Source organism: Eschrichtius robustus, chromosome 2 (genome assembly GCF_028021215.1).
Source record: "Eschrichtius robustus isolate mEscRob2 chromosome 2, mEscRob2.pri, whole genome shotgun sequence".
Lineage (NCBI taxonomy): Eukaryota > Metazoa > Chordata > Mammalia > Artiodactyla > Eschrichtiidae > Eschrichtius > Eschrichtius robustus.
The window spans coordinates 162,150,187-162,172,156 of NC_090825.1; the positions used below are offsets into that span (position 1 = coordinate 162,150,187).

Consider the following 21,970-nt stretch of genomic DNA (forward strand, 5'->3'; position numbering starts at 1 on the left):
TGCTGGTACACTAGAAGGAGCCTTTTTTGTATGCCTTTTAATCAATCCGCATGATTGTTTTGAGATTCATCCATGCTCTCTTTTCTGGTATGCTAAATAGAATTCCATTTCATGGATATGCCACAAGTTTTAATTGAAATATAATTGACATATAACATTATATTAGTTTAGGTGTACAGCATAATGATTCAATGTTTGTATATATTGTGAAACGATCACCACAATAAGTTTAGTTAACATCTATTACCCCACACAGTTACAAGATATTTTCTTATGATGAGAACTTTTAAGATCTACGCTCTTAACTTTCCAATATACAATATTATTAACTCTAGTCACCATCTGTACATCACATATCCACGACTTATTTATTTCATGCCACAATTTTTCATCCATTCACCCGTTGTTGGACATTTTGGAACTGCCAGTTTGGGACTATTACAAATAAAGCTGCAGTGACATTTGCTTCCTGGTCTTTGCAGGGACACAGGTTTCCTCCAGGGTAAATACCTCAGAGGTGAATGACCAGGTCATAGGGTAGGTGTATGTTTTCAAGAAGCTGCCAAACCCATTTCCAAGGGGCAGCACCAGTTTCCTTCCAGCCAGCAGTGTACAGCGTTCTGATTTCTCCACATCCTCACCAGCACTGGTTATGATCTGACTTTCTGATTTCAGCCGTCCCTGCTGTTCTCCATGCCAAGGTATGTCCAGCATCTTGCCTTGGGCTCCTTAGCCCTCCGTATACTTTCTTTGGGGCAGCTCTCCCTCCTCCTTGGGTCCTCCCTTGGAGACGCGCGCTCCTGTCCCACCGCAGTCCTGCCTCCCCGACTCCGATTACTGCACCGCCGTTACCGCGCTGCGAGTCTAGCCCACTGTGGGTGCCCAGGACCCAGCCCGGGAAGAGGCAGCCACGCCCCCACGCCAGTCCCACCACCTCAGCCCTGCCGGGGCCTGCCAACCACGTCGCCTCTTTCCGCAGCCACCCGGGAGTCCGCCTTTGTGCACGCCATCGCCTCCGCCGGCGTAGCCTTCGCTGTGACACGCTCGTGCGCCGAGGGCTCCGCTGCCATCTGCGGCTGCAGCAGCCGCCACCAGGGCTCGCCCGGTGAGGGCTGGAAGTGGGGCGGCTGCAGTGAGGACATCGAGTTCGGCGGGATGGTGTCTCGGGAGTTCGCAGACGCGCGGGAGAACCGACCAGACGCTCGCTCCGCCATGAACCGCCACAACAATGAGGCTGGGCGCCAGGTACGTCCGCGGCCCCCGCCCCCATCCTGGGTTGTGAATCCGAGAGCCCTGAGACCACACCCTTGCGGGTCCCTGGGAAATAGAAGCTTTCTGAGCAGGGTATGTGCCCTGGTCCCTTGAGGAGTGTGGCATGGTGTAGGCAGGGTGGTGGGCTGTGGGAGGGATGTATATGGTGGCCAGGCTGGGGGTCTGCTCACCTCCTGCCCAGCGGTGTCTGAAACATAGGGCTGTCCAGTTGCTCCACGAGGTCTAGGGCATTCCCACAGGATGGCAGGTCCACCTGTGCAGCTGGGGTCACAAGGAAGGAGGGGTGGGAGAAAGGCCTGCTCTGCAGGAGCTCCTGCACATCCAGGGAGGGAGACAGCCAGGCTGCTACACCACAGTGTGGTAAGTTCTACGATGAAGAAATGCACACACACAAGGTGATCTGGACATAGCGGAGAGGTCAGACCCAGGCTGGAATCTCAAAAAAGACTTCTCGCAGAGGTGGTGAGTGGAGACAAGCAGAATAATTGGCAGTTATCCAGGTGAAGGGAAGCCAGGAGAGCCTCTGGGTAGCTCAGAGGTGAAAGAATGCACGTGAGTTAGTCCAGGTAGAATATGGAGAACAGAGGAAGAAAAAGATTTGGGGGATGGAAAGGCTGGCAGAGACCAAGCTGTACAGGGCTTTGTGAGCCCTTCTGAAAAGGGGGCTTAGTGAACTTAGTCAGAGGTTCAGTGGGGAACTACTGATAGGAAGTGATATGTGTAGGGACTGAAAAGTGTTCAGCAGAGTTGGCCCCGGCCTTGGCCAGTGGAACCAGGGCACTGCAGAGAGCTGAAGAGTGAACATTTAACTTCCAGCAACAGGGAACTAGGTGACTCAAATTAATCTTCCGGCTAAAGACAGGTACCAGTGTAGGATGAAATGTAAAAAGTACCCTTTAAAAGTATAGAATACTCACCTGTATAAGTTACCTGATTTATCACAAGGAAGATAGTGCAGTACAGAGGGGGAAATGGTCTTTTCAATAAATGGTGCTCAGTCAATTGGATAACAATGTGGAAAAAAATTAATCTTGACCCCTACCTCACATCATATAAAAAATCAATTTCCCATTTCCAAATGGGAAAGATTAAACAAAGAATGTTTAGAAGAAAACATAGGAGAACATCTCTGTGACCTTGGAGTAGGCAAAGGTTTCCTAAACAGGCCAAAAAAGCACTCACAATGAAAGAAAAATGTAATAATGTGGACTATATTAAAATTTATAAAAAGGCACCACCATGAAACTGAAAAGGCAATCCACACAGGAGGAGATGTTCACAATATATACACCCAACAAGTATATGAAAGTTATAGTATAAAAAGAACAAAAAGACTGATAACCCAATAGAAAAGTTGGCTGAAAAATGGAAAGCCACTTCACAGAAGAAAATCTAGAAATGTCCAATAAATATGTGAAAAGGTGATCAATATCATTAGTCATCAAGGAGATGCTCTTAGAATATATGCCCTGGAGAGGGGAGAGTATAACAAATGGAACAGAGCATGGTGGGAGTTTCTGAGGAGCTGGGGTTCTGAGGCTGGTAATTTGTGAAATTTTGTCATATTCCACGCTTATGACATATAAACTTTTGCATGTATATTACACTTCCATTAAATAATTGTTAAGTGTCAAATAACTAACCATATAGTGAGGAACTAGCAGTCCAAAGTCCAGGAGAAGACAAGATTCTGAACCTGGTGTCTGGGGCAGCTTTTGTCCAGGGGTCATTTGCTGGTCTGGGAAAAAAGTGCGTATGCTGAGCTACATTTCCAGCAGCCTCACAGAGCTGAAAGGGGCCCACCAAAGGTGCTATGTCTAGGAAAAAACTCCTCGGTTTAGGCTGGGATCCTGAGGAGTAAAGGAAAATCAGAAGTAGACAAGCCCTTATGCACATGTACAGGCTAGGAAAATCTCTAGACTGAATGGATTAAGGTGGCCCCAAATTGCTGGTATCCCCATGTACCTGGAGAAAGCAGATAAATCCTCTTTGGAGGATGATAACCTTATGCTAGGCTGAAATTTTGTTCTACAAACAACTTTTCAAACACAATGTTCAACACATAATCAAAGATAACCTGTTAAATGAGTGATAATCAGCAAAACAAAACAAAACAAAACAACAACAACAACAAAAGAAACAGAAACAAGGCTCGAATACTGGAATTATTAGACACAGATTATGAGAAAAAATATGGCCTACTTATGTTCACAAAGCTAAAATGTAAGATTTGGGAAAGAATCACATAGAAATTGTAGACCTGAAGAATGAATGGGAGTTTCCAGTTAAAGATGACAAACAAAATACAAATATTTTCCTCTGCATTCTCCTAGAACTCCACTAAAATGACAATGAATTAATTTTAAGATACATAAATAAACTTTTGAGAACATGGAAAACAGAAAAGGTGATAATGGCAACAAAATTTTGAAAGCAAAAAGCAGATAGATGAATACTCAATATCTTAGTACACTCAAGAAAGCTGAATCTTAAGCCAGTAGAGAACTCTGAGAATCAACCAAGGAATTTCTAGTATCAGATATCTTGAGAAGTAGAGATAGGTATGGGGCTGAAAACAGAAAGACTGGTCATTTGCTGGTCTGGGGAAAAAGTGTGTATGCTGAGCTGTGCTTTCATTTTAAAGTCTATTTTAAAAGCACTTTTTAATGTACCAGCTCTTCTATCCAACCTCTTGCATCCAGACAGCACCCCTCCATCACCATGGCAGAAGTCTGGAGGCTTATTCCCTAAAAAGGGTAAAGCAGAAGGTGTCTGGACTGCTGAGGGTGAGGCTGCCCAAGTAAAAGTAGTCTGTCTACATACACATTTGTCTTCCTAATCTCCTAGTGCCACAGTGAAGCTTGATTATGCTCTAGGCAGGAAAATGGAAGATTCTCCCCTGAGAATCAGACCAACCCAAGAGAAGAGACTTGAAGATACTGAGATGGGGGTTCCCCCAAAAGCAACGTGGCCAGATCACTCAACAGTGAGGGCCCAAATAGATGAATCCCTCCCATGTACAGGAGGTTTCAACAAGATTTTTGGCTCCCCGCTATCAAATATGAGCAGGCAGCCAAGGATCACTGAACATCTGAGGAAGGCCTCCAGCAACCACAAAGGTAAAGACCAAAATAAAGAAAAAAAACCCCAAACTTATGGGAAAGAGACATTGTAAAGAGAGATGAAAACTTCAAAAAACCATCACTATCCCCAGAGAGATAAAACACTGAATCCATAAAATTGGAACAGGATGTTAACTTAAAAGAACATTCAGGGGGGAAAAGAGGCTCTTAGAGATTAAAAATAGGACAGCAAAAACAAAACTCTCAGCAGAAAGGTTGGAAGATAGTTGAGACACCCTTCCCACAAAGTAGAGAAAAAAAAGACAAGGAGACGGAAAATAGGAAAGGATAGAAAATATGGAGGATCTGTCCAAGAAAGACAATGATGAACATGAAGATGAGGAATTTGGTAAAGAAATAAGACAAGAAGGTTCCCAGGGCTGAAGAGCAGAAGTTCAGACAAAACAGGCCGCATAAGTGATTAGCACAAGAAAGGGGAAGACCCACATCGAAACTTGCTGTGAAATTCACAGCCTATGACACAGAAAAGCCTTCCAAGCTTCCCAGGACACGCTTTGGTGTCATGCAAAGGATCAGGGATCAAAATGTCATCAGAGTTTCTAAGAACAACAGTGAAAGCTAGAATAAAATAGTGTAATGCTTTCAGAATCCTGAGAGGGGGAAATATTTTAAGCCAAGACTTTTATACCCAGCTAAATCATCTTTTCAACTTTAAGTAGAAAAGATTTGTTTTCAGACATGCACATTTCACAAAATTTACCAGAAGGCCTTTGAAAAAGATGTCTCCAAGAAGATGAAATCCATAGATCAGCTGGTGTGTTTGAAAGTCTTGAAGAGAATATTTAGACAACGAAAGGAGTTAGTGAGACTGAACCAGTGATAAGTACATTAAAAACAGCAACAACAAAACGTTTTGTAGAAAAGGAAAAGCTATCATGGCATGTGGCTCAACTAAGTATGACATTTACCACAGCCCCAATACTGTCAGCACTAAATTTTGATCTAACTGGAATTATGCTATAGTTTTTAGAGTAGGAAGGGGGTTGGGAAAAGTGTGCATCAGAGTTGTGGGGTGAGGTCCCATGGGACCTCCAAGGTGAGAGGTCCATAGACAATGCCAAACACTGAAAAATCAAGAAGTAGCAAGACAAGCATCTTATTAGAGGTGTAGAGGTACAAGGTGCTGCCTCAAGTGGTCAGGAAAGTGCTGTGAATGAGAGTGTGGGGGCAGAACTCCTGTTTTTCTTAACAGGTCTTAGGAACTCTTGGACTCTTCAAAGTATGTGCATATATAACTTTGATCAAAAGTAAAACTAAAACAAGAGACTGAGGAGGCAGAGAGAGGTAGTGGCAGCTCCTCTCTGGAAAAGCTTGGTCACAAAAGAGAAGAGAATGGAGATTAGACAGAACTGGACTGCGGTGGGGGAATGTAATTTACAGATGCCCCTAAAAATGTGCCAGTATGAGAGGGAAGGGTTGAAGAAAGAGCAGGCAGAGGGGGACAGTGTAGAGGCAGCATCTGGACACAGAGCCCACATGAAGCCTTAGATTTATCAATTTCTAGTAGCCACATTTTAAAAGGAAACAGGTGAAATTTGTTTTAATAATGAATTTTATTTAACCCAATATAGTCAACGTGTTATTGCAATAATGCAATCAATATTAAAATTTTGAATGAGATATTTTACATCCTCTTCTTTTACGAAGTCTGGGGACTTAGTGTGACCCAGCATGTGGTTTGCACTTAACAGCACTTCTCAGTTTGGACCACCAGCCGCATCTCAGGACCTCACATGTGGCCAGTGCCCATCATAGTGGCCAGTTCAGCCTTAGTTCTGATTACGCCACGGGACCTTTCACCCCCAGCCCCACTTCTTCCCCCAAAGAGAGAAGGGAAGACAACCTGACGTTGGGATGCCCACAGGAGAAACACACACAATCCTCAGCAACTCCCCTACAATCTGATAAAACCAGCTTCCTGGGCCCTGAAGGTACCCTGTTCAAGCCACTACCATTATCCGTGCTCAGGTCAGCCCCCAGCCTTGCCACCCAGCCCATGTACATCTCCTCTAGACGGAGGTCTTGGGTTTCCCCAGTCAGAATGAACGACTTCCCTCCTGCGCCCTGGCACTTACATGTCACATGTTACAGCCCCTTCTTTCCTTCACTCAACATAGATGGCCTAGAAGTAGACCCAGCCCAGGAGGGGGCCTCCCAGGCCCTGTTCTCCAGGGATCTTGGGTCTACCAGGGGGGCCACATGGCACAAGAACCTGCAGCACCACACGGAAGGGTGCTGCTGGGAGAGGGCACCTGCTCCACCTGGGAGTCCCGGAGCTTTATGGAGCAAGTGGGGGGACTGGGTTTGCCAGGTGAGCGGAGGGGGACTACAGGCAGGGAGTACAGCCATCCTCCGGGGAGATGGGGAGACTGAGGGCCTGCCCTGACGCCCCCGCTCACGCGCTCCTGCAGGCCATCGCCAGCCACATGCACCTCAAGTGCAAGTGCCATGGGCTCTCGGGCAGCTGTGAGGTGAAGACCTGCTGGTGGTCGCAGCCCGACTTCCGTGCCATTGGTGACTTCCTCAAGGACAAGTATGACAGCGCCTCGGAGATGGTGGTGGAGAAGCACCGCGAGTCGCGCGGCTGGGTGGAGACCCTGCGGCCACGCTACACCTACTTCAAGGTGCCCACAGAGCGCGACCTGGTCTACTACGAGGCCTCGCCCAACTTCTGTGAGCCCAACCCCGAGACGGGATCCTTCGGCACGCGCGACCGCACCTGCAACGTGAGCTCGCACGGCATAGACGGCTGCGACCTGCTGTGCTGCGGTCGCGGCCACAACGCGCGCACCGAGCGGCGCAGGGAGAAGTGCCACTGCGTTTTCCACTGGTGCTGCTACGTGAGCTGCCAGGAGTGCGCGCGCGTCTATGACGTGCACACCTGCAAGTAGCGGGCGCTGCACCGGGCTGGGGGTCCTCCTGGCGGCGGCGGCGGGGGGACTCCTCCATGGATGGGGCGGGGCTCTGGGATGGAGCTCCTGGAGGGTGGCGGGGTCCTCCGTGGTAGGGCAGGGGTGAGGCTCATGAGTGGGATGGAGTTCTTCCCGACAGGTGCGGGGCCCTTCCTGGGATGAAACTCCAGGGATGGGGCTGCTGGAGGGAGGCGGGCTCCTCTCTGGGGGCGGGGCTCCAGGGGTGGGGATTTAGCCTGCCATTACCTTCCTCCGAAGACCACATGGTTCCCTCCACCTGACCTCGTTCTGTAGAGCAGTATCTCCTGGCAGAACGAGCTGTGGAGAACCTGTGGGGGGCATCTTGTCCCCTTACCCCTCCCACTAAGGTCTGAGGCCCATCCTACAATGATTCAGGTGCCTGGAGGCCTGCGGCACTCCTCCCTCAGTCTGATACCTGCCAACGCTCTCAACCAGGAACCCTATCAGGGAGAGCCTTTGCCGTGCAGAACCGCAAGAACCACCTGGGCTTGGGTGAAGGAGATAGGGCCTGACGGCAGTAGGCTGAGAAAGGGCCTGGAAGACGAGGCCTGGCTCTGTCCTGGCTGCCCTGTGCTGGGCATCAGACACCCAGGCCCTCTTTCCAGTGGCGTTCTGCTGTCACCCAGGCCCCAGCAAGGTGCCACTCAGCCTGGTCTGCTGTGCCTTCTACTTTGCAGCTGACAGAAAGTCCTACGCCTGGCTCTCCCTCCTCCCTGTCTTCACATTCCCACTTGCACCCCATCGCATCCACAGAAAAGGAGCAAAACCTCCTGTTCCAGTCTTGCTGTTGCCTCCCTCTTGGCCTAGCACCTCTCTCCACCTCCCTCATTCACAGCCCCCTGTAAGGGGAAGGCAAGAAGGGAGCCACTGGCCTGTACTGCTGTCCAGGTCGTACTCAGCTCCATACCCTGCCTTGGAGGCTCACTTTGGGTTGGGTTGTTTGGGAGATTTGGAGTCGGGGCATGATGCCACACTGGTGCTACAGACAGAGGACCCAAAGACCCCAGAGGACTGGTCTCCTTCCCAGCCCCTCGTAGCCAGGACAGACCCCCAGGTCCTGCTGCTGTGGCTATGGTGCACCAGACCTACCTGCCACTGGCCACTGTTCTGGAGCCTCTGGTTGGCCGCTTGACTTGGCCCTTCTCACGTCTGACTCATCCATCCTGTCTGGGAATGAGCGAGACTGATGGACCTCTCAACCAATGCCTACAGGGACTTCCTGCCAGGTGCTGCCATGCCAAGACCTCTCCTCCTCAGCCTCTGCCACTGTGGAATGTTGCCCAGCCCCCTGTCCCCGAGGCCCTACCCTCCAGGCAGGGGGAAGAGACAGTTGGGGCGGGGGGTGGGGAGGACAAGCTGCACGGCTCGCTAGGGATACGACCTTCCTCTGCCTTGAATTTTGCATTTTTGGTTTTAATTTTATTTCCGATGCTGCTATATCCACCATACATAGGAACTAGACAAACAGATGTGTTATTGTGGTTTTCTTTTTCTTTCTATGAAAGAAATTATTTCAGTCATAGCTTGTGAGTTTCAAACTATGGGGAAAGTAAAAACAAACAAACAAAAACGAAAAGAAGAAACAACCAAACAAACCTGTGGATTGTGCTGGATTTTTGGATGGTGGGTCAGCAAGGCATGGGGCCTGGATTGGTCGTGACCCTCTGGGAGGGGCCACGATGGGAGGTGAGGTGGGCATGCTTAGCTCAGAGACTCCTGGGGCCTCTGCAATGGCCTCTTCGGGAGCCAGAATTCCAGGGGAAGGAAGAAGGATGGCCACTCCAAAGAAAGGAGGAAACAGCCAGTGGTCTTGAAGTCTGGGGCGGGGTAGACTAGAGACCAGGGCAAAAGACCCCAATGGAAGTGCAGAGGAAGGGAAAAGGAGGCCTGCCTGTTGCAGGGGATGTACAGTGCAGTGAGCAGGGGACCATGGCAGCCCCAGGGGGGAGACCCCACACAAGTCAGTGGTGCAGCAGGACATCCACCAAGTCAGCTGAAAGCCACTTCCCCAGACATCCACAACATGCTTCATTCAGTTCACATTTGAGCACCAGCTACGTGGCCATGCTCCCTGGGCTTGGGGACATGGCCCCTGTGTGGGGTCCCCTTCTCAGTCCACCAGGGGGCATTCTAGGAGCCCAGTCTGGTTGGGAGGCCAGACATGTTCCCTCAATTTGAGGCTCACCAGCCTGAAGCCTGGAAATCAGGCAGCCGCTTCTCTCTGGGCCTGGCCTCCTTCTACCTCCTGCAGAGGCCACTTTAGAAGTCCAGCTCACGCAGCTGGAATCCAGTTGGGAGGTCATGAGGGATATCTCTCAGTGGCAGAGAGCTGCTGCATGAAGCCAAGAACTCCCAGGGGCTCCCTCCTGCCTCCGTCCATCGTCAGGCCAGAGGCCAGAGCTGACACAGGACCCCTGGCCTCCCCTCCACCACAGGGCATAGCTCAGGAGTGCAAGTCTTGGCAGGGCTCAGCAGTCTCTCAATGCATGGTTGGCCAAATCCTGGCATCATGCTCAGAACCTTGGGATGGGGATCTTTCCAAGGCAGACAGGGAGAGCCTCAAGGAAAAACGAGGTATCCTGTTGGCAGAAGCCTCATGTTGTCCCTCCATGGCTATTGCCTACATACATCCTCAATCCAGGGTATTTGGGGTATGCAGAGCTGGGTGGGCCTCTGAAAACTTAGGCTGAAGGAGTGGCTTTCTCAAGGCCACACCTTCATCTCTCCAAGCCAGGAGCAGAGTCCTTGCTTCTCTCTGTGTCCTTCCATGCCCCCCTCCCCACTACTACCATACCACCACCTCTGAACCCTGCCCTGATATCCAGCCAGACCCACAAGGAGGGAGAAAGCTGAGGAGGCAGGGGTGGAGGGACAGGCTAGGACAGGTGGGGGCTGGGGGGAGATGATGCTGGAGCTGAGGGGAGGAGGCCTAGCCCCACCCTCTCGAAGGTCAGGCCCAGCATAGCCACCCTGAATGAGCCATATGCTGGAAGGGAGGGGGCTGGGGACAGACAGGAGCCTCGTAATTGGGAGGCCCGTGCCTGCTGAGAGCAGAGGGAGGGAAGCCCAATTCAGCTGACTCCGTGGCTAGACATCAGGGCCACATGGTGTCCTTGAGAGCAGGGAATGAAGGGCCACCCTCTGCCAACAGAGAGTCATGGCTGGCTGGGCAGGGGTCCTGGGCAGGGCTGTGCAGACCCAGCGTGGGCAAGAATATCCACTCCACACAGAGCCCTGCACTGGGAGAGAGCTGTGGTAGGGTATGGGGGGCTTCCTGGTGGATGGAGTGGGAACCCATCAAGGGAGGGAGGGAGGAGAGAAGGAAACATGGTGATGAGAAGGAAACATGGCTTCATCCCTCAAGACAGGACCCAGGGAACACCAACCCCACCACCTTACCGGCCACAGTGGTCTTTGCTGGAGGCTCCAAGCCACTGAAGACAGAGCCAGAAGAGGCCCAGTGAGGCTAAGGGACTAGAGACAGACGCAGGTCTCTGGACCTCCAAATCCCCTGCTTTCACACCCCAAATCACGCATCAGCTTCACCGGGCTGGCACACCAACGTCCCGCCCCAAGCCCATGGCCTTGTTAGCTCGGGGCTCACTGCTCCCCCCGACCAGGCCCATTTCAGGCCAGGTTACCCACTGTTCCGGGACTGTAGCTGACCACCAGCAATTCCCAAATGGGGCCCCAAGGGGCTGGCTGGGTCCAGACAGACTGCAGGCAGACATTCTATAAAGAGGGAGACAGTGATTAAGCGCACAGGACAGTGTCCGAGACTGGAGTGCAGGTGGCCAATCTCACCCACGGGTGTGAGTCACCAGCCGGGAGGACCCCCAAGCCCTCACAGCCCACCAGGCAATAGAGCCAGGTCAGACACTCCACACGGGGGTTAGGCCCTGGAGGTGGGGGGTGACAGGTGCCCCACTCGAGCTGCCTATGGGCCACATCATCCACAGTGCACAGACAGTACAAATGGTGCAGCACCTCTAAGTTAGGGTATGGGCAGGAGTTGCCCTAATTGGTACCTGCTGGGAACCAGGTGCCAGGGGCTCCTCACATGAAAGGGTAGGGAAGACAGGTTGGGCAGGGGGTGGAGGCATAGCCACAAGGTCACAAGGGTGAGAGGCCAAGAGAGGAAGCAGGGACAGAGCCAGGCCTCCTAAGGGAGCAGAGCCCAGATACCCAGAGACAAGAAAGGAGCTACCCTGGGAGTTGATGCAGAGGTAGGTTCTGCCTACCTGGTCTCAGCACTCTACCAGGTGAGGCACCAGGCTCCCACTCCCCATCGCCACAGCTCCAGGGCAGAGAGAGGCAGAACCCCACCAGAAGAGGCCCATAGGTCCACAGAACAGGCCCCAGTAAATGGGTGAGGGGAGCTAGCAGGAGCCTGTGTGAATGAGGAGGCAAAACTCTCAACTCTCTGCTGGCCAGGAGCAAGCCCCACCCGGGGCCTCAGTTTCCCTCCAGTGCCAGAGGAAGTGGGATGAGGGGGCTCCCCAGGGCCTCTCTGCTCCTGCCTTTTGCTGACGTGGAATGTTCTAACCGGAGCCCCCTCTAGAGCCCAGCTGGCCCCCCTCCCCTGCCAAGATCAGCATGTCCCCATGAACCCTGGTCCAGCCCCTCAGCCCCTGCCCTTTACCCTCAACTCAGAGGGAGGGCAGAACACAGGGCAGCCTGCCTGGGCCTCAGAAGCACCTCTCCAGGGAGTTTACAGCCCCTCCCGCCAGCCCTGAAGAAGGAGGAAATGGGCCTGGTGGGCCTGTTCACAGGTAGTTGAGATAGAAGAGGAATAACCATATTAAAGGCCCGGAGGTAGTAGGGCCTCACCCCACCAGGGCCCCCCTTGGCCCAGCCCCCTGCAAATCTCACACCCCCAGGGCAGCAGCTTTGAAGTCCTGGAGGGTGTGTGGCCAGCCCCCTCCTCCTGGGGCCCCCACAGGCCCCCCCCTCCCCCCTCCTCCCCATACTCCCACTTTCTGGGTCCTAGGACCTCAGTTTCCACACACTTCAAGAATGCTCTGAACCACCCCATACCCCCACCCCTATGCTGGGCCAGAACCTCCAGGGCTGGGACCCCCAGAGCAACAGGTGCAGGGCCAGCTCTGGATCACCAAGCCTGGTACAGAGGGCTGAGGACCCCTGGCCAGGTTCCCTGGTCCCACACAGTGATGGCCCTCACTGCCTACAGCAGAGCCTGGGCTGGATGGGCTTCAAGGTCCTGCTGGCCAGGCCTTTGCCCCTGTCCCGAGGGTCTGGTCTGGGGGACATGACACAGCCCATCCTGGGGTCTGGCCTGATGGCCTGGGGTTGCCCCAATCCCTCAGCTCTCCCCTTCAGGGGCCTACCCCGACTCCAGCCCCATGTCCCTCCCCAAGCTGCTTGGCCCTCTTGCCTGTGACTCATTTCCCTGTTAGAAACCTGTGTCCCTTCGTAAAACCCTCTGGTTGGGACACCCAAGGACAAGGCATCCTGGCAGTCAGCAGCTTCCTCTCCAGCAGCCCCTTGGCCTCCTGGCCTGAGCAGGAACAGGACACCTTACCCGCCCACACTGCCCTCCAGCCTCCAGCCTCAAGTCCAGCTTCAGTCTGGACTGAACAGACTGAAGCTGGACTTGAGGCTTGAAGTTGTCCCTGGGGACAACCTCCCAGGGTGATGTCCAAGGCTTGAAGGAACAAGACAGCGGCCCTGCAGGGGTGGGAGTGCTGGCAGCCCTTCTGTTCATAGGCACTGACAGGTAAACTGAGACCTACTGGATGAGGTCTCTCTCCCCACTATGAGTTTATGAAGGCAAAACTACCGCATTTTCTCCCTCCCTCTCCCACCATAAAGTAGGGGGACGGGGAGTAGCTAACAGAGGGCACTCCCACCTGCCACACCCCTCACCCCCCCTTACCCCCTCACCTTGGCCCCAGAGATTTGGGTGATGGCCCCTTCGATATCTTCTGGGTCATCTGGGAGGGCTCCCAAGAGGAGGTGAGCATGTGGTACCGTTTCTATGGCTCTGACATCCTCAGTCTGGGCCCCTTAGGCATCCTATACTACTGAGAAGTCCATCCCTACAGATGCCAGGACCGGGGGCGGGGTGTGTGGTGCCCAGGGCACTAGGGAAGCCCTGGGGAGGGCCCCAGCCTGGGAGCCGCCACCGCCTGGCCTGGCAGCTGGGACAGGAGCTAGTCAGAAGGTGCTAATTGATGTTTAGATCCAGGCTGGCTCCTCAATCACGTCTTCCTCTTTCTCTCTCCCTCTCTCTTTTTTTATTTGAGTCTCTGGAGCACACAGTAAACAGTCATTTGGCTCTCAGGGCCCTGCAAATTGGTGTTTATGGTATAAGGACCAAGAGTCATCCACCCAAACACGGCAGGCTGGGAGGGAGGCGCTGGGCTGGTAGGGATGGCACGCCCTCCTGCCCATGGAGGCCTGGCGCTGGGAGGGCCTTCCCTCCACTCTTAAAGGAGGAGGCAGGCCTGTTTCCAGCAACCCCTGATGCTTGCAGCCCAGCCTGAAGTGAGGAGCCAGCTAGTTCACCCACCAGCAGTGGGCCAGCACTGGCCAGAATCCTGCCAGCTGAGCACTTGTGTAGTTGGAGGTGGCCAACACTTGAGGAATTGCCATTAATCCAGGAGGGCTTCTAGGAGGAGGTTTCTGTGAAAGAGAGGACCCTCCAAGGGGAGCTCCAAAGGTTCGCCAGTGCCCTCAGATTCCCCAGGGCTCTGTGTCCAATCACAGCTCCTGTCCAAGCACCTCTCAGGCTTCCATCTCCTTCAACTTTCTCCAAGTCCCTATGGCAGATGTCAGGACCCTCTACACACACACCCCCTCCCAACCCCAGAGGCCATCTGCAGAACTAAAGACAGGAATGTGGGGAGGCCCAGGCCTTAATGCAAGAGGTTGAATGGTGGAATTCCAAGACAGCAATGGGAAGGTCTTGGGAGAGAAGGGGGACTTCCCAACCTGTCTGCCCCTTGCCTAAAAACCAGACTGCAGAGAGGCAGGCAGGCCCATGCAGAATCTCCAGCAGGGCTCAACAGCCCTCCCAGGCTCCTTAGCTCCCTCTGCTGCCTATAGATTACAGGGGTTCATTTCACCTCAACTGGCTCGCCCAGCCTGTCAGCCTGCAACCTACAGAGAGGCAAAGCCGGGAGCCCTGGGGAAGGCTGTTTGATGTTTGGATTTTGGAAGGAGCCCCATAGATCACACGTGCTTCTTCCCTGAGCGTGCTTTTAGTTCCCAGGTCTGGGCCGGAGAACAGGAACCTCAGGAACAGAGGACATGGGTCGCACATCCCCAAGCCAGCCCCCTCCTCTTCTCAAGAAACTTCCACGGCTCCCCAGTGCCTATGAGTTGGAGTTGGAGTGCCTCAGCCTGCACCCATCACAAACTGGTTCCAATCTGAGCTAAAGGGGGACCTCTAATCCATGGATGGAGAAAGTGACCTGGGCAAGACATGACTTGCCCAAGGGCACTCAGCACGTTAGTCAGGATAGAGTCTTAAGGAAAACTGAGACCTCATATCATACCTTCTGGTCCCACCTACAGTTCATTCTCACCTTCCTTCACCCTTGCCTCCATCCCTCCAGTCTCAAGCTTCCCCTGGCCTCTGCTGCAGCCTTCTCACCACCTCACTGCCATAACCTTTGTGGTTCCTGTATCACTGTCCCCTGGGGACATGGAAGGTCAGTGCCAGCCACACCTCAGGGGCCCATGCAAGGCAGAGGAGAAGCTGTGTATGTGCCGCATGTGGGGGTTGGTGGTGGGGGGATCTGATGCCAAGCTGGCCCATCCCCAGGGCTACAGGCCTCTGCAGGGGCCCTGACCAGCTCCTAGGGCTCAGCTATCTCCCCAGCTCTAGACCCAGCTCCCAACAGATCCACCCTCCCCAGCTCCAGCCCTTGCGCAGGCCAGTCTGAGTAAGCCAGATTATCAGAATGCCTGAGGGGAATGCCCCTTATCTGGGAGGAGATTTGGGAGTGGTTGGGACACCTGCAATGGGCCACCCTTACAACACGTGGCGTATCAGCTGTCTCTGCAGCGGTACCAGGGGGTCCTTGTGTGCGTGCCCACCATGGAGCCTCACCCCAGCTCCCATATCAGGGTCCCCAGGAGGTGGCCGTGAGGAAAGGTGTCCCAGGTCTCAGGTCACATTGCAAACAGGGAAACTGAGGCTGGGAAAGAGGCAGGCCTTGTCCCAGCCTCTCAGAGTCAATGGCACATTGAGGACAGGCAGGATCCATACACTGGGTCACCCCTGCCCTGGAAGCCCACCAGGAAGGGGCCGCATCCAGCGCAGGCAGCTCCAGCTGGGCAAGTGTCCAGGAAGGACAGGTGCTGCTTGGGACAGGATCAGGGTCAGTCTGAGGTCAGAAGTCAGCCTGGCAGCTCAGAGCTGGGTCTGGGTCTGCCCCTTGCCTGTCTCCAGAGGGCTGGTTTTCGTGGATGTCCCCCACGGTATGGGGGATGGGTGGCCTCACCCAGGCTCCTGGACACCCCTGCGGGTGCAGCAACAGCTCCCTGGTCCCCAACCCGTGCCTAAGTGCCTGAGCTCCAAGTCTCCCACCCATTGGACCACTGGGGAGCTGCCCTGCCACTTCCCAGTGACCCACAGCCCTGCCAGTGCTTGTTTGGCAACACCTCCTGGGGGGTGTGGAGGTTGGAGAGTTCTAACCTCTCAGATGGGGAGGATGGACACCCCAGCCCACAGCTGGTGTGAGGAAGCTGGTAGGGCTCCAACCCAGCACCCATGCACTCAGAATAGGAGGACAGTGTGGCCTCCTCCCCCAGACAGCTCAGCTCAGCTTGCCCCAGAGTAGCCGAGGATAACAGGTATGGTGGGGACTCAGGTGGGGGTAGTGCAGCTGCGGACACTGCAGGTGAGAAGGACACTGCAAGTGAGGAGGATGCAGGTGGGAAGGAGAGAGTACAGGTGGGGAGGATACAAATGGGGACCCTGCTGGTGTGGATGCTGCAGGTGGGGACGATACAAGGGAGCATACTACAGGCGGAGTTGCACACAGCACAGGTGGGATACCTCAGGCTAGGACACACTCACAGGTGGTTCAGACCCGCTCTCTGCCTCTCCCTGTCACACGGCCTGCCCTATGGTGGACAAAAAGAGAGGAGCTTTGTTCCTGACCCCAGGTTTAGCCCCTCCCCTGGGCTGATCCTCGACTGTGAGCCAGTCGGGGCTGACCCACAGGGTCCAGCTCCTGCAACCCAGCCCAAGGCTGACATGACAAGTGGGACAGGCCACCATCCACTCTGATATGCTTCCTCAGCCAGCAAGTTCAGGAGCAGGTGCGACCACTTCCTATTTCCCCTACCACAGGGCCTGGGGTCCCTGAGCAGGCCCTTGGGTTGAGGGACATGAGGACACACCTGGGCCCTGGAATAGGACCAGAGGCCTCTCCAGGGCTCCCCCTGCAGCTCTCCAGCTGCAGCTCGAACCCAGCCTGGCCTGACACGCTGGCAGGCAGCAGCACCGGCCCAGCTGATACCCCAGCATGGCCAGCAGTCTCCAGCTCTGGGTCTGTCCCAGTGTCAGGTGTTCATTTTATATTCTCCTTGTTCAGTTATGAGGAATAATTTCTCTCCAGGCCCAGAAGCAATGCTGGGCCTCCTCACACCACCTGGCCCACCTGCTCAGGCTCCACCAGCCCTCAGCCTAGCTCTGCTGGGCCTCTGGGCCTGGACTCTGCCTGTTGCCCTGATGTTCAGGCTCTGGGCAGTGGTGAGACACTCAGGTCTTCTTTATTCCCGTCTATGGCAGAACAAGGCCTGCTTTTGTCAGGGACTTGCCTTCCTCGGCCTATCCGTGTCTCCCTCTCTAGAGCCAGGCCTTTGAAGGATCAGATCCCAGATCCTGATGTCCCTGGCTTCTCATCTGGCAGGCCTCTGCCTGCCCACTGGCCTCCCTCACAGGGCACCCACCCCCTTGAGCACACCTGGGGAGCCAGGTGCCTTCCAGGGAGACTCTGGCCTGTCCTCCACAGACAGTCCTAACAAGGGGTGGTAGGAGGTAGGAGGGGTGGCAGCCTGTGCAGGAAAAGGCTTGAGACACCCTCCCAAGAAGGGGGCTCCCCAGGGCAGGTGCCCAGCTGGGCTTGCAGGTAGGGATGGGGTGCTGAAAAGGGCAGGGCCGGCCCACCATGACCTGGGAGCCAGAAGCAGCACCCTGCCCCCCAGCCTGGAGTCAGGACCTGGCACAAACAGGCTGGTGTCCCCAGAGCCAGCCTGCCCTCACTTGGTGGGGACAGCAAGCCACTCCAGAGCCTCAGGATCCCTGAGGGATTTTCACACTCTTGGAGAGACCAGAGTGGGGAGCATGGAGCTGCACCCCAAGGTGGGGTGGCAGGTGCGAGGCCAGCCCTCTGGGGTATGAGGCAGGGTGCATGCGGGCAGACCCTGGCAGCAGATGCTGGGACACCGTGATGCCTTTGGCTGGGCTTTTTAATTAACCTTGGCCACTCTGAAGGGCCCCAATTAAATGGAGAATGTGATGGCAGAGTGGGGTCAGGCAGAGAGATGAGTTTTAATTAAAGCACAGAAGGTTCCCAGCCAGGGTAGCAGTTGCCTAGGCAGGAGCGCCCCCACCTGACCGCCTTTGCTCCAGTCTTGCTCCAAAGGACGATGGCACACCTCAGATGGCAAGAGTGAGCACTGCCTGCCCTTGGCCACGCAGGACACAGCATGTCGCCTGCAGAGCCTGTGACCTCTTATCCAGTCTGTGTGGCCCAAGATCAGGCAGCTCCTCTCTAAGCCACTGTCCCCTGCTGGCTGCCCCCCTGCTCTCCTTCCCATCTTTGAGCATCTATGGTGTGTCCACTGCAAAGGCCCTGCTGGGTGGTGGAGGATAGACAAAAACAATGAAACAAACGTATTAAATATGTTTGTGTGCAATGGAGGAGAGTGGAGTGAAGGGCTGAGAGAAGCAGGGAGGGCTGCTTCAAATGGAGAGGGGGTACAGAGGAGCACCTCCTTCCTCGTAAGGAGGAAGGAAGGAGGGAGCGAGCTCACCTGGAAGGGAGCAGTCAGTGCGAAGGCCCCGGGACAGGACCCTGGGCACAGCTGAGCTGCCTGATACCTGCAAATTAGAATGAGAGGGGGCCAGATGGCAGAAGGCCGTGGACATGGGGGACTTTCAGCGTCACTCAGGGGCACAGGGACCATATGCAGCTTCTGAGCAGGGCCACTTGCTAGGTGCCAGGAACCAGGGTGCCTGAGCCCTCCATAACCCAGACCCCAATCTGCTTGTTGTCCAGGCTCCCTCGCCTTGCTCAGTGGGATGGCAAGCAAGATGCTCGTGAGTCCTTGAGAGATTCTGTGAATCCTGACTCCTTCTTCTGAGGATGATCCGCACCTGGGCCCGGGCCTGGAGCTGGCTGGGGGAGGCGGTGGCAGGCAGGCACATGAGTCCGCCCCCACAGCTGCCCATCTTTCTTCAGGGCAGTTTTGCAATTACTGCAGCTACAGGGCTGACATTCTCCACACCTGGCTTCCTCCAGACACGGGGCTTTGGGAGCGATGAGTGAAGGAAGCAGGGTGAGGGAGTGTCTCTCAGTATCAGCACAGACTGCCTCCAGTCCTTCCCCTAGTCCTGCTGGGGGCTGCAGGACAGGGGGCACCTGGGAAGGGACTGGTCTGACCCCAAGACCCAGAACCACTTCAAGGTGTGGCGGTCACAGCAGGGGACACATGCCCAGTGGGGGACACATACCCAGCTGGGCAGGCTAGGTGGCCACTTGCAACAAGTCGGCCACCCTCAGGCTGATGGGTGCAGAAACCACCCGGACAGGCAGGTGAAAGGAAAGAGGGGTGTCCAAGGGGCCCCCATCCTTTCAGCCCCAGGAACCAGCCCACATGAGGCCCTGGGGAGGCCATGACAAATTTCCACAAACGTGGTGGCTAAAAACAGAAATTTATTCTCTCCCAGGTTTGGAGGCCAGAACTCTGAGATCAATGTGTAGGTAGAGTGTGCACCCTCTAGAGACTCTAGGGGCAGATCCTTCCTGCTTCTTCCAGCTCCTGATGCCCCAGGCAACTCTTGGCTTATGGCTGCATCACCCTAATCTCTGCCTCTGTTGTCACGTGGCCATCTCCCCTTGTCTGTGTCTCAAATCTCCTTATAAAGACACTTGTCATTGGATTCAGGGCCCGCCCTAATCCAGGGTCATCTCATCTCAAGATTCTCAACTAATTACAACCTCAAAGATACCATTTCCAGACAAGATCCCATTCGGAGATTCTGGATGGATGTGATTTTGGGGGACGCAATTCTAACCCCCTGCAAAGCCTGTGGTGTAAACCCAGGCACTGCCGCTGTCTGGCTGCACCTCACGCAAGACTTCATGCCAGTACATGTCGCCAAGATGCCACTAGGTCCTAACCCCTAAGAAGACGGCATATATAAGGACTGTCATTTTAAGCCACTAAGGTTTGTGGAACTTGTGGAACTTGTCACCAGACCGCAGAATGGGCGGGGACCACCTTTTCCCTTTCCCAGGGTTTTTGGAACCCTGAATTCATTAGATGCCTCCCAGGCCAGGTGGGGTCCCTCCCTCCTGCTGTCCTCTGTCCGGGGATTGAAAGGGGAGAAGGGCCCCCAGAGAGAGGCACAGACACCAGCCCCCTCAAACCTGGAGGTGAGTCCCAAGAGAACAGCTTGGTCCAGGTGGAGACTAGTGTTGCATGCCCCCTCACAATCTGTGTCTCCCCACCCCCAGACCCATGAGGGCCCCACCCTTCCTCCCTCCCCTACCCACCACCTTGCTGGGTGCTGTGGCTCCACACCCTGGTCAGCCTGGTCCTGGTGACCTCCTCCTGCTGACTTCCTGGCCTCCAGCCCCTCCCTGGCCACACTGCAGGAACCACCAGAGAAAGCCCGAGTCACTGGGGCTCCTCCTGGCCCTCAAATTCCAGCTCAGACATCTCTGCTGGCCCCCTGCGCTGCAGCCTGTCTTACATATCCCCAAATGGGGCCTCTCTCCCACCCTTACTGACCTCATCCAGAGGTTAGAGCAGGGAGGCTATGTAGGCACCAGGGACCCCCTAGCAGGCTGGTGAAGCCCATGGGCTCCTTCTCAGAACAAGGTTTTTATTACTGCCTAAAATAAATGATGCACCATCACAAAAGAAACAGATCCAGTTATCAAAAGCTTTAAGACTTTTGTGGCATGTGACTTCAGGGGCAACAGGTTTCCATTACCTTGACAAGGGTGATGGCTTCCAAGACGTACTAAGTGTGGTTAGAACTTTCCAGACCACACACCTCCAGTATGTCCTTCTAACTGCGTTCACCTCCATAAAGCCAGAAGATATGGAAATGAAGCGTTGTGCAGAATGGGGCACGACATGCAGCATTGTCACCAGCACCAGAGATGAAAAGGCTGGCTGCAGGCTGACAACCTCTGTAATTTCAGTTGAGCGGGGAACAGAAACAAGATTTCATGGTTCCTGCAACATCTATGACACGACATGAAAATGTCTTGAGGTTTCTGTTGCTGACGTCATAGGTCCAGCACATACTGCTGTTTGGGAATGTCACCTATATTCAAAATGGGAGGAAAAGCTAAATGTTAGTCAGAGGGTCCTAAAAACAAATATGTGCTTTTTGGCATCCCTGTGCAAGGCTCACTGAGCGGGGCTCCCTGTACGCACCTCACCTGTTGTCTGCCCAGGCATGGAGTGAGGACGAGAACCAGGTGAGAAACATCCTTGCCCAGTGGAGCTGGCCTTCCAGGGAGGACCATGGTGCCCAGGAGAGCTGAGGTGAGCGTGCAGGAACTGCTCATTCTCAGACAGTGCCCCAGGCAAAGGGAGAAAGGCCCTGGGTGGGGAATGGTCCTGGCCTGTCCCTGTGAGCTGGGCCAGAGTGAGGGGGCCATAGTGAGGATGCAGGGAAGGGAGGGGCCTGCATGAGATGGGGAAACTGAGGCAGGAGCAGGTATGCTCAAAGGCTCCGAAGGTGAGAGAGACCCCAGAGCCAGCCCTCTCACATGTGTGGAACTGGGCTATGGGGTTCCTCACACTGCCCCTTGACCGCTGTGTGGCTCTGGGTGAGCCCACCCCTCTGCCAACCACAGGCTTCCCACATGACCTGGCTACCCCCAGACTCCAGCCCAGGCCCAGGACAAGGGGCAGAGCTGCCCAGGGGTGGGGCAAGAAAGTGGGCATGGAGGGTGTGTAAGTCCCCTCCTGGGACCCACACCATCAGAATAGCTGTGATAATCCCTGCACCTGCACCAGGAGGGTCATGTAGGAGAGTGGGCTTGGAGAGTGTGCCTAGAGAAGAAGGGATCTGAGCTGAGCAGACGGAAGGGTGCGGCCCTCTCCACACCCCACCTCTATCCGGACAGAAACCTATCTCAGGGTCCCCTCTGGGCTCAGGAATTCTATAGAGGCCAGCCCAACAGAGCCAGGAGCAGGTAGAGGAGTGCAAGCAGGCAGAGGACTCCCATCCCCACCCCACCCCCATCCAGGGAACTCTTTAAGAGGATAAAGTTCTGCAATTAGGTCCTGGTATTTGAGTGCCTTCATAAGTAGTGAGCTCCCCATCACTGGAGGAGTCCAAGATAATGTTGCAGCCTGCAGATGTACTGAAGCTCCAATGTCTCCAGAGGCAGGGTA

General features: G+C 54.5%; 1 protein-coding gene across 1 annotated transcript in view; it reads left to right on the top strand.

The window, feature by feature from the left end:
* WNT3A (Wnt family member 3A) overlaps window positions 1-7,306 on the top strand; it is a 46,909-nt gene extending 39,603 nt beyond the window's left edge. The window contains exons 3-4 of the mRNA XM_068534669.1: window positions 980-1,245; window positions 6,827-7,306. Of these exons, the coding sequence (XP_068390770.1) occupies window positions 980-1,245; window positions 6,827-7,306 (746 nt within the window). The remainder of the gene's footprint in view (window positions 1-979; window positions 1,246-6,826) is intronic.
* Window positions 7,307-21,970: the final 14,664 nt, after the last annotated feature.